The sequence below is a fragment of the Eurosta solidaginis genome, chromosome 4, assembly GCF_040869045.1.
Source record: "Eurosta solidaginis isolate ZX-2024a chromosome 4, ASM4086904v1, whole genome shotgun sequence".
Taxonomy (NCBI): Eukaryota; Metazoa; Arthropoda; class Insecta; order Diptera; family Tephritidae; genus Eurosta; species Eurosta solidaginis.
Genome location: NC_090322.1, coordinates 218,631,301 through 218,649,598, shown reverse-complemented (window position 1 = coordinate 218,649,598; position 18,298 = coordinate 218,631,301). Strand labels below are relative to the sequence as shown.

General features: G+C 35.6%; 2 protein-coding genes across 4 annotated transcripts; one reads left to right on the top strand and one right to left on the bottom strand.

Moving 5' to 3' along the window:
- The first annotated feature begins 1,113 nt into the window (after window positions 1-1,113).
- On the top strand, window positions 1,114-10,447 carry PGRP-LE (Peptidoglycan recognition protein LE). Of its 2 annotated transcripts, none has more exons than XM_067784791.1 (7): window positions 1,114-1,185; window positions 1,336-1,664; window positions 1,733-2,038; window positions 2,113-2,226; window positions 2,296-2,360; window positions 6,502-6,716; window positions 6,772-7,139. In XM_067784791.1, exons 2-7 carry the CDS (start codon window positions 1,448-1,450, stop codon window positions 6,923-6,925), a joined length of 1,071 nt encoding a protein of 356 aa, XP_067640892.1. In that variant the 5' UTR covers window positions 1,114-1,185; window positions 1,336-1,447; the 3' UTR covers window positions 6,926-7,139. The 2 variants fall into 2 exon arrangements, 1 of the variants encoding a protein (XP_067640892.1); XR_010953140.1 differs by adding an exon at window positions 7,172-10,447 and having other exon boundaries at window positions 1,124-1,664; window positions 6,772-7,105.
- LOC137250981 (protein stunted-like) lies at window positions 10,360-18,282 on the bottom strand. 2 transcript variants are annotated; one of them, XR_010953141.1, is made up of 5 exons: window positions 18,129-18,281; window positions 17,949-18,018; window positions 17,822-17,882; window positions 13,955-14,016; window positions 10,360-10,484 (listed from the first exon to the last, which is right to left on the bottom strand). XR_010953141.1 is itself a non-coding variant. In XM_067784792.1 (4 exons), the coding sequence occupies exons 1-4, from the start codon at window positions 18,158-18,160 to the stop codon at window positions 10,465-10,467; spliced, it is 183 nt and encodes a 60-aa protein (XP_067640893.1). In that variant the 5' UTR covers window positions 18,161-18,282; the 3' UTR covers window positions 10,360-10,464. The 2 variants fall into 2 exon arrangements, 1 of the variants encoding a protein (XP_067640893.1); XM_067784792.1 differs by lacking the exon at window positions 13,955-14,016 and having other exon boundaries at window positions 18,129-18,282.
- Window positions 18,283-18,298: the final 16 nt, after the last annotated feature.

Here is an 18,298-nt window from a genome sequence, read left to right as displayed (position 1 = left end):
AATTATTTTCGTTGCAAACTATCGAAAACAGGCCACCCGTGCCAAAGAAGATAGTTATAATAAGAGACCGTCACTCGTTACTTTGTATAATGTTTTCGTTATGGTATCAAAGAGGACAAATATAATAAGAGCCGTCACTCGTTATTTTTTAGGCATTTACTCGATGTAAACTGTGAGGTAGTCGCTACTTTTGTTTTATGAGGGATATTTTTGAATTGCCTTCCATTTATCCATGCGGTGTTGTCACTTTATGCAAATGTGTTTTTTGGAAAGAGAATTAAATAATTAATTAAATACAGTCGGAAAAATAAACACAAATACCCCATGAAAATGTATAGAAGACATTTATAAACATCTCGCCCAAAAAAAAAGTAGCGACCACCTCACAGTTTACATCGAGCAAATGCCTAAAAAATAACGAGTGACGGCTCTTATTATATTTATCCTCTTTGATGGTAGGCGTAAGTTTTTTTTTTGGCGAGTTGTGAATAAATATCTTCTATACATTTTGGTGGGGCATTTGTGTTTATTTTTACTGCAAATCATTAATAAATTCTCTTTCCAAAAATCACATTTGCTTTAGGTGCCTACACGGCACGGATAAATGCGATACAATTGAAAATGTCCCTCTTGGGAAACATTAGGCATCAATTTTTTCTTAATTTCCAGCGAGTTACTCGCATCTCGTAGCATACTGGTGGATCTTATTATATTTATCCTCTTTGCCTGTGTACAGCTGAAGTACAGTATTTTGACCAATGAAAAGTCGAAATTAAAACCAACACACAGTGAAGTTATTCATATAGATGCATCGAACGCAATCTTATGCATAACAGTAACATCGCCACAATCATGCAAGATGTTGCGTTTGTAAATGTAAAAGAACTACAGACTCATGGAACTTGGGGGTGGGGAGGGAGGGATGGCCTGAAGGTTTAATGTGGCCATATAAATCGTTCCCGAGATGGTCGGGCCAGCACCTTAATGGTTTTGTGTTACCGGAGCGTATCGGATCTGTATCCGACAAAGGACCATCACATCGATAACACTCCCCAAAGCCTTCGGGGAGTAACCTAATCGCTACAACAACACCAACAACAACAACAACAACAACTGCAATTGAAATTTATTTCGGTGAAATTCTAGAACAGTGGTCGACTGCTAATACGCGTCATGAAAAAATTCGTAAATATCTCAAAAACGTTACCGTAGAAGTAAAAATAGCCTGGATTTTCGGAATCGGGGGTGATTTTACATACGAATTTCATAATGGCGTCTCTGGTACAGAAAAAAAGTTGGAATTTGTGATCCAGTGTAATTTTTGATAAAAATTAGGTGGTGGTTGTAAAACGTTACCAAGATAAGATAGCTACGTTAAGTTGGGTTTATTGAGTAATACTCTTAACACGATTGGAAATATAAAGGAAAACGATTAGGTCATGCAAAAATGTCCAATATAAGTGGGCTTAAGGCTGACAAAGAGCAGGCTATACGACAATGGCTGGAGCAGCTCGATGGCGACGAAGTACAAGAAGATGACGTGTCATCTTTGGTTGAATCTTCCGTTATATCCAGTAGCGACAGTGATTATGATACTGAAGCAGAGGCGGACTTGCATTTACATAATAACACATTGACTACGAGGGTATTGGGGACTCAATATAGTAAGTAAAACTTAAGAAAACCAAATTCACTTGTAAACAATTTTGCAATTGATTTCATACAAATTTAGCACCCACAGATATGTCGATGGTAATTGATAATCTGCGTGATTTGCTTAGTTCTATTAATAGTGTGCAAACTTTAGATAATGTACATATAGAAAACTCTTCGAATGTAACAATAGGTAATGTTACAAATATCAATGGAAATATACATATCATTCAACGTATTAAGAAACACTTGACTAAAATAACCAAACATAATACTGGAGCAACATCAACGAGCCAAAGAAATATACATAACAAAATTCTTGTAACAGACCAATGCGAAGAGCAAGAGGAACGTGTGCAGCGCGATTCCTTCATTGAAAGTATAAGTAAGAGCTTGATAAGGCATCTTGAAAGAACACTTTTAAATATTTAAATATTTTTGTTTTTAATTCTTTTGTAGAGTATAAAATACCAAAAGAATTATGTGCTATAATACCACGCAGCTCTTGGCTTGCCCAAAAACCTATGGAAGATTATGATTATATAGCAGAGCCTGTGTACTTAGTAATCATAGGTGAGTGTTATAAATAATTGTTAAAACGTATGCTCTAAACAAATTGGCTAACACTAAAACTTTGCTCAGCACACACCGCTACAGAAAGCTCTGAAAAACAAGCTATAAACATACGAATTATTCGAGATATACAGGTGAGATTTTAATATCAACTCATGTTAGTAAAATTATTTCACAGCTTGGCTAATAAAAAAAAAAGCATCACCGTGCGACTTCAAATAAAGATACCCTAAGACAGGGGCGTAGCCTGAAAATTGCCTTGGGGGGATTCAAAAAAAAAAAAAATTTTTTTTTTCAGTTAAATAAATAAAAAAAAAAAAATGATGTCTTTAGCTTTAACATTAAAGTACGTGTATTTAGAATATGATATGAAACAGGTTACATTAAAAACCCTAGCGCATGCGTCGGATTTTCTTTGCCATTTCATCTAATACTTCATCAACAATAACAATTTGATCACGGTGGATGCTTAGTGATGCACAGCCCTTCAATCGATTTTCACTCATCTTGTTTCTCAAATAGTTTTTAATCAGCCTAAGAGTTGAAAAGGAGCTCTCGTTCGTTGCCGTTGTTACTGGCAACGTACACAAGATTTTCAACAACATGTGAACATTAGGGAAAGCCACAGAATCGCATTCCTGTAATATTAATCATAGATAAATTGGTAAAAAAAAAACTGAAGTACCTCCTTCAGGAATAAGTAGAATCCATGCTTTTTTCTAACGTATACGTATAAAAAATTCAAAAGAAAAAACTGATCGAATAAAAAAAAATTTATTTAAAAGTCATACCTACACGGAAAAAACACTATAGTGTGTTTTACATTTTAAAATGTGAAAAACACATTATTTTTTCATTTATCAAATAATTTTTGACATGAAAAAAAATGTAGATATTACATTATAATTATGTGTTTTCCACATGGAAAATAAAGTCAAATTTGCATTATATTTCAAAATAGGAAATGTGTACTTCGTAAAAATGCTGTAAATTTAGTATTATTTAAATGTGGAGAATAAAATTCAAAGCACGAGAATTAGTATCGTTTAGTTCGGCAAACAGAGCCGTAAGCAAGCAAGAAAAGAATAGGTTATCAGCAAATAGCAAATGTTAGTGGAATTTGCACAAACATACATACGAAATAAATTTACCGGGGTACAAAAGCGAAAGTTGTGTATCTAACTTCATACATACCGGAGGAGTGACATTATATTATAAAAGCAATTGGAAAGTTATGGCTGTTAGCATGTAGATGCAAGCGTGGAAATATTGACTTGATTATTGTGGCTGTGTATAGATCACCCAGGAGCTCCGGAAAGGAATTCTGTGAAAATTTTCATGAAAAAATTGAAGAAATAATGGAATGGTCAGGCAATATAATGATAGCAGGAGATTTTAACATTGACTGAAATAAGCGAGGAACGTATAAAAGAAATATAGAAAGTTTTTTGAATGACAATGGTCTAAAGCAACATGTGAAAGAATATACCCGCGTAACCAGTTAATCGAAAACTCTAATAGACTATATAATTAGTAACATTCAAGCAATAGACGTGAGGGTAAATAGTTACCTAAAAATATCAGATCACGAGCTCATTGAGTTCAATATAAAATTTAAGAAAACTGAGCGTAGTACAACAGTTGAAGAAATAATATATTTTAAATATGACAAAGACAAATTTGCTCACGAGTTAGGCAGGCAAAACCTAACCTTGTCAAGTGATGATGTGGTGCTAAATTATTCGACGAAAGCTTCGAAAATACAATAAAGATGTTTATGAAGAAGAAAGTTATTCCATGGGGGAAAAAAATAAATGATTGGTACAACAACCATCTCCGAAGTCTAAGGAAGATGAAATATGATCTGTATCAAGAAACTAAAAGAATAGGTACAACCCAGAGCTGGATAAATTACAAAAGTGCAAGAAACAATTACAATAAGGAAGTTATTAAAGCAAAAAAGAACTACGTAAACAAAAGAATTGTAGAAGCGAAAGATCAAAAACAAATGTGGAATGAGATCAAAAAATTAGTATTAAAACAGAACAAAAAGCAAATTGACTATGTGATATTTAACGATAAAAAATGCTGTGATGAAACGACCTTGTCTAATGAGTTCAATACATTTTTTGTTGAAAGTGTACAGAACATAAGAGATTCGATTGACCATGTGCAATATGTAGATAAAACTACAAAAGCTCCGGCCATTTAGAAGAATTGAAAAATATATGCAAATCCTTATAAAATAATAGAGATTATGTAAGAGTTAAACCCAAAATGATATTATACAACTGGAATTGGTGATTCCCTATTGAAAATAGTAAATGAGTCCCTCATGCAAGGAGTGTTTCCTGATATATGGAAAGAAACTATGATTAGTCCACTTGAATTATGAAATTATAGTAAAAGTTAACAAGTACATTTGTATATTTAATAAATTGCAGAATTATTATGAAACAGAATATGATAAAAATATAAGTGTTCACTTCGTACATACATATGCTTGCATATTAAAAATATAATATCACCAACAAAGTAAATACCCAGCAGAATTATAAAGAAATTTATTACCATAGACATAAAAACATAAAATATTTGAATTGTAACGACCTAAAAAATCAAATGATCCTGAGGCAAGGGGGTTTTAAACCCCCAAACCCCCCCTCGCTACGCCCCATGCACTCTATACAGCTAAATAAAATCTCGTAGAGTCTAATCCTTTTCCAATTTAAGTTCAGAAATTTACAATTCAAGTTCAGAAAATTGCAATTCAAGTTCAGAATTTCCAATTTAAATTCAGAAATTTACAATTCAAGTTCAGAAATTTACAATTCAAGTTCAGAAAATTACAATTCAAGTTAAGAAATTCCAATTTAAATTCAGAAAACTACAATTCAAGTTCAGAAAATTACAATTCAAGTTCAGAATTTTCATTTCAAGTTCAGAAAATTACAATTCAAGTTCAGAAAATTACAATTCAAGTTCATAAAATTACATTTCAAGTTCAGAAAATTACAGTTCGAATTCAGAAATTTATAAGTAGGGTGTTTTTTTTCATAAGTTATTTTAATTAATTAATTTTATACTTATATGTTACTTGCGGAAGTGTTGATGCTTCGTTGACCATGTTGCCAAAATGGTGGTTTGGGTATAGTGTACCCCAAGTTTTCTTCCAGGTGTGTACATCCCGAACCTTGAAATCAAATGGAGGATAATTATTTCCTACAAGTGCACGATGACGCTACGGCCAAGAAAGTACTTCAGTCGAAACAGCAGTTTGGAAGTAGTGGAAGGGAGAGACCTCCACAGAGTTGCGAAGGTGGAGGAAGACTTGACCTCTCATGGTGCTCCCAATCGCCGTCAGTTACCGCGAAACAGGGAAAGCTGGCATGATTTGTTACGAAGCTGCCAAAATCGCGATTAAGTGCCAATTCATGATGAATGATGATGGCGGACAAGTTGAGATATTTTGACACTGTCTATGCAGACAGTACCTATAAGTTACTTCCGGGAGTGTGTACGCCCCGTTGACTGTTAAAGTGGTCATATCTACGTCATCACTGCTGTCATATTCAGTGCAGATCAATGGTTGTGATGCTGAGAATATAGCTGGATGGTATTGCAATTGCTTCTTATAAGCGAGTTTTTTCTTCGCTATCTCGCAAAATTGATTTAAACGAGTTAAGATGCCCAATACTCCCTTAACACATAGATACCATCTTATTTCCATTGGATGAAAAAAAATACCCGACAAATTTTCTGAACTTGAATTGAAAATTCTGAACTTGAATTGTAAATTTCTTAACTTTCTGAATTTAAATTACAATTTTCTGAACTTAAATTGAAAAGTTCTGAACTTGAGTTGGAAATTTCTGAATTTAAATTGGAATTTCTGAACTTGAATTGTAATTTCTGAATTTGAATTGGTAATTTCCGAATTTAAATTGGAATTTCTGAACTTGAATTGTAATTTTCTGAACTTGAATTGAAAATTCTGAACTTGAATTGTAAATTACTGAACTTGAATTGTAAATTTCTGAATTTAAATTGGAAATTCTGAACTTGAATTGTAATTTTCTGAGCTTCAATTGTAATTTTCTGAACTTAAACTGGAAAAGGTGTAGACTATTTGAAGCAAGTTTTCCTAATTGATTACACAATATGCTCATGGCCTCACTAACTTAAAATTAATCCAGTCTTCTGTTTAGATATTTGCAATAACTTCATTATATATTAGCCTTTAAGTAGGTAAAATAATTGAGACTCTTTTATTAGTGTTTCCATATCGAGTCGCGTGAATGGAATGATATAGCATACAATTTTCTCATTGGTTGTGATGGCAATGTATACGAAGGACGTGGTTGGCGTGTAGTTGGTGCACACACAATAGGTTATAACACAAAATCTATGTGTATTGCGTTCGTTGGCTGTTTCATGCGTGAACTGCCTACTGAGGCAGCTTTGAATACATTAAAAAATTTTCTGAATAGGTTTGTAGAAGAAAACTTACAAAAATTCATTAAAACTTAATCACTTTTTTTACAGAGGTGTGCAAAATGGTCACTTAGCGCCAGATTACAAGCTCATTGCTCAGTGTCAGTGTCGTCCAACAGAGAGTCCAGGTCGTAAGCTATACGAAGAATTACAATCGTGGGAACATTTTTATAATATTGGCGATGAAGACACTGACGAAGATTAGCGCACTCCCGACATACCCGGTGTATGTCTTCACATGACACCAACCATATTTTCATTTGCAATGTGGAACGAACTCCAAACCTATTGTAACAGCCAGCTACAACAGAAGCAACGAAGATTATCGCTTTGTTTTTTTAATTTAAAAACAATTGCCGTTCCAAGCGAGCACGTCATTGACATGGTATAATAAAATCAGTATTTTCTAGTTGAAAAAATTAATTTTAATCTTTACTTACCTAAAACAAAGTTGCTATAAAAAATGCAACAAATATAGTAGATTCTAACATGGCACATAGATGGGTCCAAATGAACCCTTCGGCTCCTCCACTGATTGCGCTACCAAAAATCCACAAGCCGGACACGCCAATGAGACCCATCATTAATTTTAAGTCGGCACCATGTTACAAACTGTCCAAATATTTAAAAACGATATTGAAAGATACTCTGGAGCTAAGGAACGAATATGCAATAGATAACACAACAGAACTAATAGAGAGACTTGAGACCGTAGAGCTAATATCAAATTGGTATCTTTTGACATAAAAGATTTATACCCATCTATACCACTATCGGAGACTTTGGACATAGTTAGCTCAACAATAGTTCATAATACAAAAAACAAAGTGAAAAGTATGAAAATCACAAATACGCTAAGAACCACTACGTCAAAACTATTTTCAATCAACAATAAAATATATAGACAAACAAACGGTCTTGGAATGGGAAGCCCCACATCAGCAATTCTTATGGAAGTGTTCATGCAAAATTTACAAGAAAAGTACATACAGGAGCTGAAGTCCAAATTAGGCGTGTCATTTTATGCTAGATACGTGGATGACATAATGTGCGTTTTAACTACTACTGGGATTTAAGGGGTTGTGTAGCGCAATATATAGCTTCTCCAACCCAATTGTCAACCTCACCTTCGAGCGGCGAATCCCGTTTCACTAACAGACGAGGCTCTGGCGACCCCAAGCTCCTCATGGAACTTGGGGGTGGGGAGGGAGGGATGGCCTGAAGGTTTAATGTGGCCATATAAATCGTTCCCGAGATGGTCGGGCCAGCACCTTAATGGTGCTGTGTTACCGGAGCGTATCGGATCTGTATCCGACAAAGGACCATCACATCGATAACACTCCCCAAAGCCTTCGGGGAGTAACTAATCGCTACAACAACAACAACAACAACAAGAGCTTGTACTAGAGTACCTCAACAAGCAGCACGGAAATATAAAATTTACAATGGAAACCGAAAAAGGCGGAGGAATCAACTATCTAGACCTCACGATAAATATTGATAAAGAAGCCAAAAGATTTAACTATGACATATATAGAAAGCCAACGGCCACCGACACAATAATACACAATACCTCAAATCACCCCAACAGCATAAAAATGAAGCATTAAAGCAATTGGTACATAGACTTGAAAGAACACCTCTTACACAAGAGGAATATAAGAGAAAACTTGAGGTCATATATAATATCGCTGAAAATAACAGATATAAAAAAGCACTAGTAGATAAGCTCAGAATGACAAATGGAGAACCAAAAAGAAATAATGAAAATAATAGCAGGACGACTACGACATATACTGGAAAAGCAACATATAAATTGGCAAACCTCTTTAAAAAATATAACATTAACACAGCATTCAAAACATCGAACAATCTAGGGCGAAAGCTAAGAACTAACACTAATTCAGAGGATCCGTTTAGCAGCCACGGCGTATACAAGCTCACCTGCGGATGCCAGCATAGTTACATAGGACAAACAGGACGGCAAATAAGAACAAGGTTCAGAGAACATACATATTAGAGATTACAACAAAAAAATAGGGAATACAAACGTTATACCCGAGTCTAACTTCCCGAATCACATGGTCGATACTGAATGTTCCCCCAGCAAACATCTATAAAACAGTTAGGGTTCTTCACATACAAGCAAAAGGCCGACGTCTCAACGTACTCGAAAACATAGAAATCTACAAACAGAAAACATTCAACGGTAGAATAATAAACGAACAGATAAACACAATTTCTGACACAATATTCGAGCCTTTAAAACTTGTTTACAAGAAACAAAGTAATCACACAGGTACAACAGACAAACACACAACAACAAATAAACACAAGAAAATTAACACACCAAAACAACAAACCCACAAAGGTCAAACGACTAAAATCACGGACTTTTACCTATCCCAGTCAGCCACGCAAATCGATTAGTAAACCACCCTCGGTTCTGAATGAACACACAGCACATACACATAACTAAGTATACACAATTAATTAATTAATTTAATTTAGACAACACTATTATAGAATACGTTGACACGGCAAAAAATCTAGGTGTAGTTTTTAAAAAAACATTGACATGGAAAGATCACATCTTCCGCACAGTGGGAAAAGTGTATGGGATGCTTCGTACACTCTGGCTTACACAATATTTTACTCCGTTACATATTCGTCTACTAATAGCAAAAGCGTACTTAATACCTACGCTCCTTTATGGTTGTGAGGTTTACTCTAATTGTGACTATGTATGTAATAGGAAACTTAATGTTGTTTATAACAACATTGCTAGATACGTCTATGGGTTGAAAAGACTTGATCACGTCTCTCATCATGCTTACAGGTTGCTAAACATTTCTTTCGATAACCTTATTAAACTTAAAACGCTCACTACGCTACATAAATTAATACATATGAAGGAACCTGACTATCTGTATCGGAGGCTAAATTTTCTCCAGTCGTCTAGATCTGTTTGTTCTCCTTACCCACTTCAGACATCGTATGCTAATATCTGATCGCCAGTTCTTCATTACTTCCATACGTCTTTGGAACTCGCTCCCTTCTAGACTTAGGCTTATAAGCAATGCTCTGCTCTTCAATAAAGAATTAACAAGTTTCTATAATAACCTAGACAATTAAAATACTGATTTCTTCTAAGCAAATGTACTCTATCATTCGTTTATTTTATTTATTTACTATTTATTAAATATATTATTTATTGTAACCTTTTCTTAGCCATAGTCATTAGCTTTTAAGTTTCAAGTTTAAATTGTTCCTATTTTATGCCTTTTACCGACTAGCACTATAAAATAATTTTTGCCAAATTGTTGTGCTGAGATGAATTGCCTAATAAATTCAAATACAAATACAAAGCATCAATTTTGACAATACCTGCTCATGTACCTACGAACTATAAATACGGGACAAACGACAACAATAGATCAGAACGAAAATCGACACTGATGATGGCACAACGCCGAAACCGGTTTGTCTCAAAACCAAATTTGACAAGGGATGACGGAAAATCGTTCCAATATACATCATTTATCCACCCTGTCGGAAAATCAACAAAACAAGATAAGTTACCTAAAACCCTTAAATGTATTTTGAACCTACCATTTATGTGCAATAAAAGTGCAATAATTTCCGTAACATTTTGAATTTACTTTATTAGTTTTACATCGAATGTTGACAAGGATATTCTAACAATGTAATGGATCTAGTTGGTAGGGTTCTGATAGAATTTGCTCAGACTTCTCCAGCACGCCCTGTAAAAGATAAAGTATAGATTAGTCTTATTTTGAATTACATACCTATATATATACATATATATAATATATATATATATATATATATATATATATATATATAATATGCTAAGCATGCTGGTACATTGGAAAAACGGGAAAAACGAAGCAATTCCAAAAACTTAGAAATCACATATAACAAGTTAAACAAACAAAAATGCAGTATGTATATGTATATACATACATATATTTGTTCTTAAACTGATTGATTACATATAAAACTGGTTAGTTCTGATATTATCAAAGTATAATGAACAATGTTATGATGCTATGCTAGTTTAAAAAAGCCGTTTTGATTGTTTCAACAAACCAACAATAGACTTTGCCCAGCATTGTAGGTCAAAACAATTTGAAGGCTGCTACAAAAAGTAAGCAATTTGGAACGTCGTTAAATTTCACTAACGTAGATCTGCAATAATGTTAAGACAAGAGTAGACGGTTATCTTTCGATATGAAGCTGGAAGCAACATAGTGATGCACAATTTTAAAACACCGCTCCGCAGTAATCATATTGGAGCTGGTGTCCATTTCGGTGGCGCGAGTGTGAATTAGAGTGCCATGTTGAATTCCTTTAAGATCCAATCGTGCTAATAGAGTGGTTGATTTTATATAAGGCGCTTGCAAATCGTAATAGAATTAATGTAATTTCCCAATTTCTTGTTGTTCCGGTTCGTTCCTTGTTGTTGTTTTAGCAATGCTTCACCTAACCTAACAGCCGCGACCGATCACAAATTGTCATCAATATCCTCTAACGGGAGTCCAAGGAATCTTGCCGTTTCAACACGGGTGGACCACAAGGAAAGGGGTGTTAGAGGCGTTGGTTCCACATTACAATTAAAGAGATAGTTGGTGTCATGTGGGGACACATTGCACGCGGCGCATGCATTTTGTATGTCGGGGTTGATTCTGGATAGGTAAGAGTTTAACCTGTTACAGTATCCAGAACGAAGTTGAGCAAGAGTGACACGCGTTTCCCTGGGGAGTATGCTTCCTCCTCCGCGAGTTTTGGATACTTTTCTTTAAGTCCTGGATTCACCGGGCAATTCCCGGCATAAAGGTCCGACGCCTGTTTATGGAGTTCACCAAGGGCCTGCTTGTGTTTTTTCGCTTCATACGGATGGGTTCTCAGGTGCCGTATTTCCTCAAAATGCTTACGGAGCTGTCTCCTTAAGCCCCTAGGCGGTGCTGGTTCATCAATCAGATGTCTGTTGGGATGCTCAGGTTTCTGGGTATTCAACAGGAACTGTTTGGTCAGCATTTCATTTCTCTCCCTGATGGGGAGTATTCTCGCCTCATTATGCAGATGGTGTTCTGGGGACATAAGAAGACAGCCCGTGTCAATTCTGAGAGCAGTATTTTGGCAGACCTGTAGCTTCTTCCAGTGGGTAATTTTTAGGCTTGGCGACCATATGGGTGACGCGTAGCACGAAATCGGCTGGCTAATTGCTTTGTATGTAGTCATGGGCGTTTCTTTATCTTTTCCCCAGGTACTGCCAGCGAGGGATTTGAGGATTTTGTTACGGCTCTGAATTCTCGGAACAATTGCGGCTGCGTGCTCACCAAAATGTAGATCCTGATCAAACGTCACACCCAAGATTTTGGGGTGTAGGACAGTCGGTAGCGTAGTGCCATCGACGTGGATGTTCAAAATGGTCGACATTTGGAACGTCCATGTTGTAAATAAGGTCGGGGAAGATTTAGTCGGTGATAATGCCAGGTTTCGCGAGGCGAAAAAACTGGAGAGATCAGGGAGGGAGCCGTTTCTTTTATTGCATAGCTCATCGATCTTTGGGCCTGGGCCTGTGGCCATTATTGTGCAGTCATCGGCGTAGGAAACGATTGTGACTCCTTCCGGTGGTGAAGGTAGCTTAGATATGTAGAAATTAAATAAAAGTGGGGATAGGACACCACCCTGTGGCACCCCTTGTTTAATTCTTCTTGGTTTTGATGTTTCGTTTCTAAATTGCACCGAAGCCTGCCGACCACCCAGATAATTTGCGGTCTACCTTTTAAGACATGGGGTAAGGGTAGACCCTTCCAGGTCTTTCAGTAACGAGCCATGGTTGACCGTATCAAAAGCTTTTGATAGGTCTAGCGCTACGAGTACTGTTCTATGGTTGGGGTATTGATTTAAACCGTAATTTATCTGGGTGCTAATGGCATTTAGCGCGGTGGTAGTGCTATGGAGTTTTCTGAAGCCATGCTGATGAGAGGCTAGCTGCAAATTTGCTTGGAAATAAGGGAGCAAAATGGCTTCAAGCGTCTTTGCTACTGGCGATAGGAGAGATATCGGACGATACGACTCTCCTATGTTAGCTGGTTTCCCAGGCTTTAGTAGCGGGACCACCTTGGCCATTTTCCATTTCTCGGGTATGACAAAGGTGGAAAGAGACAGGTTGAAGATATGCGCTAAATATTTGAAACCCTCTTTCCCTAGGCTTTTAAGCATCGGCATGGCTATGCCGTCTGGGCCCACTGCTTTGGATGGTTTAGCGCGACCAATGGCGTCCTCAACCTCTTTAGCGGTGATGGTGATTGGTGACGCGCTGAATTTGTGTTTATGTGCGTGTCTATTGGCTCTCCGTCTATCTTTTTCGACCGTAGGATGCATTATATATTGTCGGCAGAAAGCGCTCGCGCATTTTTTCGCATCCGACAGCACTTTGTCGCCAAAGGCGATGGAAACTTTGTTTTTGTGCTTAGTCGGATTCGATAGGGACTTTACGGTGGACCAAAGTTTACCCACACCGGTAGAGAGGTTACAACCTCTTATGTGCTCCTCCCATTTCGTCCGCTTGTGTTCGTCCACAAGCAATCTGATGCGTTGGTTTATATCCCTTATTTGGGGGTCGCCTGGATCAAGCTGTCTTATGAGGTCACGTTCTCTCGCTAAGTTTGCGGCCTCCGCCGGGAAGTGGGGCCGGGCCGAGGCGGATTCAATGACCTTACGGAAGGCACGCTCCCCTTGGCGGGCATCAATCGGGATAGGGAGGGCAGCAAAGCGGTTGTCTGTAAAAGATTTATATTCTTCCCACTTTCCCTTTTTTGAAGTTTATGAAAGTGCGTTTTTCTTGATGTTAAATGTGGATTTTGTCTTTTAAATGACTGAGGAACAACGCACTAACACGTCTGTTAGCAAAAAGTATTGAACATTCGGTTGCTTTGAAAAAGCCTTTGCAAGAAATGTAAGCCAGGTAAGGTTTTTTGGTTATGGATTTTAAATTTTAGGTGTGCCTTATTATTCATGTTGTAATAATAACGAATTAATAATATTGTTTTTTTTAAACAAGGCTGTGCAGTACTTGTGGTTAAAAATTTATAAAAATTTCTATTAGTGAAAGTCATTAACTAGGACATGTTAGTTGCAGCGTTTGAACTTCCAATATATTAATTGTGAAGGAAACGAACAGCTTTTTGTGGTTTTCACTTACTACATCGCAGTTTTGATTGCTGTTTTTATTTAATTAGCTGGTTTGATTTGTTTATCTTTCATCTGTAATTTCAATGATTTAATTAAATTATAACTTAATCGCATGCTTGAATAAAAAAAAAAAACAAGTAAGGACGGGACTGTTTTCGGCTGTGCCGAATGAATGGGGCTGAATAATAATCTTATCCCGTTCGTAATCTCCAAATAATCGGATGTATAAGATAAGAAATATATAGTGAACAGTTTTTAAGATAAATATAAAATAAAATATAGGTAGGTACTTTGTGTGAGGATGCAAAGTTTCAGGTTTTTTGTGGTTCGTGTGTAAAAACTTGACTACGAATCACGTATTTCAAAAATATATGCCGTAAACGTAACTATTTGATGAACTTTGAAGCTTCTAGCTGTAAAAAAGGGGCAAAAATGACAGTTTATATGAAGTATAATAATATATATACCACCGATCTCTATGATTTTTTCAGACAACAATATATGCTATATACTAGGGCGGGTCGATTTAAAAAACGCTCATTGCTCTGTGAAAATCGTTTTCTAGGGATCAAAATAAGAAACTTTGCCGAAGGAACCATACCTCTAAAACGAATTCTTGTGTCCCCCAATTTGGGTCGAACTTTTGGGTAGGGGCAAATTTTGAAAAATCCCACTTTGACCCATTTAGAGTGCTCCAATCGAGTCCAAATGTATGACCGACCCCCACTTACTTTGGAGGCCCGACCCACCGATGGCAGTGGCACAGCCCCTGGAACCCCCCTGGGGGTTCACCATACAAACATTTCAAATTATTTTATTGAACATTTTTTTATTTGTTTATACGTAATAATAAAATGTTACGTATACGCAGTGGTGCACCTCTTTTCAGTTGGTATGGATATGTTTGTGCTGATTTTTTCATGTAAAGTGCAAAACCGGCGATTTTTTGAAATGTTTGTATGGTGAACCCCCAGGGGGGTTTCCTGGGGGTGTGCCACTGGCATCAGTGGGTCGGCTGGAGCACTCTTAATGGGTCAAAGTGGGATTTTTCAAAATTTGCCCCTACCCAAAAGTTCGACCCAAATTGGGGGACACCAGAATTCGTTTTAGAGGTATGGTTCCTTCGGCAAAGATTCTTATTTTGATCCCTAGAAGACGACACCGTTTTTGTTTTCAAAATGCTATAACTTTTTCAAAAATTTACCGTTTGGGATCTTTTTTTTTACATTTGTGTTTAAATGTACTTTTCGGAAAAAATACAAACAAATTTTAGTTTTTTTTTTTTAATATTTCAGTTTTTCGAGATTTTTCGAATTTCGCCATTTTATTTTTTTCTCATAAAAAACTTCAATCAATTCTGCAATCATCCCCACTAATCCCGGAGTGGGCCGATTTTTTTTTTATATTTTTTTTAATTTAATTGAAAAAAAAAATTTCAAAAATTAATTTTTTTTTATCAATTTTATTTTTATAACAAAAAAAGTAAGAAAATGATTTTTAAGTATTCTTTTCTTTATATATTATGGTAAACTTGCATGTTTACTGTGTCAGTCATTAATTCTGGTTATTTTAATCGTAGATTACCATAATATATAAAGAAAAGAATACTTAAAAATCATTTTCTAAAATTTTTTTGTTATATAAATAAAATTGATAAAAAAAATTTATTTTTGAAAATTTTTTTTTCAATTAAATAAAAAAAAATATTTAAAAAAATCGGCCCACTCCGGGATTAGTGGGGATGATTGCAGAATTAATTGAAGTTTTTTATGAAAAAAAATGGCGAAATTCGAAAAATCTCGAAAAACTGAAAAATTAAAAAAAAAAACTAAAATTTTTTTGTATTTTTTCCGAGAAGTACATTTAAACACAAATGTAAAAAAAAAGATCCCAAACGGTAAATTTTTGAAAAGTTTATAGCATTTTGAAAACAAAAACGGTGTTTTTTAAAAATTCATAACTTTTTTTGAGTTGGATGAAAAAATTTGAAAAAATTCTGAAAAACGTCTTTGGTAAGCTAGAAAAAGAAGAAAAACTTTCAGCCAATTCTAAAGGGGTCGGGTTCAAAATTGGTCGAAATGGGATGGAATACCCCATATATACTATATATACCATCATATATATATTATATATATCACCGATCTCTATGTTTTTTTACACAATATATACTATATACGTAAGCAATCGGTGAAATTTGAAGCTTATATTTGTTAAAATGGGGTAGAAATTGCGAAAAGTTTCTTATCTAAACAATTGGTTGTATGAGATATATACTATATATACAACCGATCTCTATGATTTTTTCAGACAACAATATATGCTATATACGTAAGCATTGGGGTGAGATTTGAAGCTTCTAGCAGTTAAAAAGGGGCTGAAATTGCGAGAATATATATATATACTATATATACCACCGATCTTTATGATTTTTTCAGACAACAATATATGCTATATACGTAAGTATTCGTTGAAATTTGAAGCCTCTAGCTCTTAAAATAGGGCAGTACTTACGAAAAGTTTCTTATCTGAAGAATCGGTTGTGGGGGATATATACTATATATTAAGGCTGAGTAACACAGCACTGTGCTGTGTTATTGTGTTAACACTCAGTAATGTGCGGCACGCACATGCACACTTATCGATTAATTTATAACACAGTGGCACACTCGATGGCACAAAGCTGACTGTTTCTATAGCACAGAGAATGACACTCAGATCGTAGGTCCATTGTGCTTGTGTGTTGATTGTACTCATAATCTTGCCTGTGTATTACGTTTAAAAGATGTGGGCACAAAATGTATACTCTACGTTGAAAATGTTCTATTTAAACAAAAGTTGTGGTTATATAACGTAGATTCCCTAAACATGGGAGTATGAAAGAAGATAAATGTTGCCATGATTTACTTTTCTAAATAGCGTCAAACGTGGCGTTAGAGGTAAGTAACACAGTACTGTGCTCTGATATTTTGCCAACACTCATATCGACTTTCGATAATCAGTTATAACACAATTGTTTCAACACAATGTGTTAACACTGCAAAGTGTGCCTGTGCTACTGTGTTAACCCTCAAAAAATAATGTCATTACCCACCACTACTATATATACGACCGATCTCATCAATTTTTTCAGACAACAATATGTACAATATACGAAAGTATATGTTGAAGTTTGAAGCTTAAATCTGTTAAATTGAGGAAGATATGACAAAAATCCTCTTTTTCTCAAAAATCGGTTGTATGGAGGATATATGCTATAGTGGTCCGATCCGGCCGGTTCCGACAAATGTCTAATCGGACACCCAAATACACCCGCTCACCAAATTTTATCAAGATATCACAAAAATTGAGGGACTAGTTTGCATACAAACAGACAGACGGACATGGCTAAATCAACTCAGCTCTTCATCCTGATTATTTCGGTATACTTAATGGTGGGTCTATCTATTTTCCTTTAAGGACTTACAATTTTGGGTTTCGTGACGAAATTAATATACCATTTCACTTTAATGAAAGGTATAAATATGGATATAAATAATATTAACAAAAATATTCTTCGGGGTTCTGATCCAGTGGGCTCGCCTGAATAAAGCTACCAACGCCGACCGAACAGCAGCGATCCAGGCTGACATCGCATATATGGAGCTCTTGTAGAAACAAGTATAAGCTTATAGATAGAACTCTTACTAAGATGTAAGTAAAAGGTTACTATTTCCATTAGTGCACCACGCTTAGATTTAAAATTTTTAATAATAGTTGGTAGAGGAAACCTCATAGATGCTAAACTAAATGTTTCATCTTCCGCCTCTCACCCTGCCCTGGATTTTAGACAAGTTGCCAACTACCCTCTCAACGTCGTCCACCGAAAAATTATACTTACGTGCTGGTTTTCCATCGATCCATGGTGTAAATCTTACATGGGTCTCATTGCGCTTGGCAGCCTTAAAAGTGAAAATAAAATACATGAGTTTTACTGTTAAATAGGTTTAATTACTATCATAACTTACATCAGCTTTCAAATTAGCCTTCAATGCTTGCCGCACAACACGAGCGCAAATATTAGAGTATTGGATGTAGCTGTTAGAATCATGCAAAGTTCGAGTTATTAGTTGAATTACGTAATACGAATATGGGTTTTATTAAATATCAATTGTTTAGGCAACAATATTTAATTTTCAATTACTTACGTAAGTCCCGCTGCTCTCCAGGCATTGGTCATTATGATGCGCTAATATATTTATATTTATACCTAAGTAAAATAATTATAAAATCGTTGGAAAATCCACTCGCTGACACTGCTGAAATCATAGATTAGATTGATACGAATCTTTTGTTTACGCTCTCATATTTTCGCTCT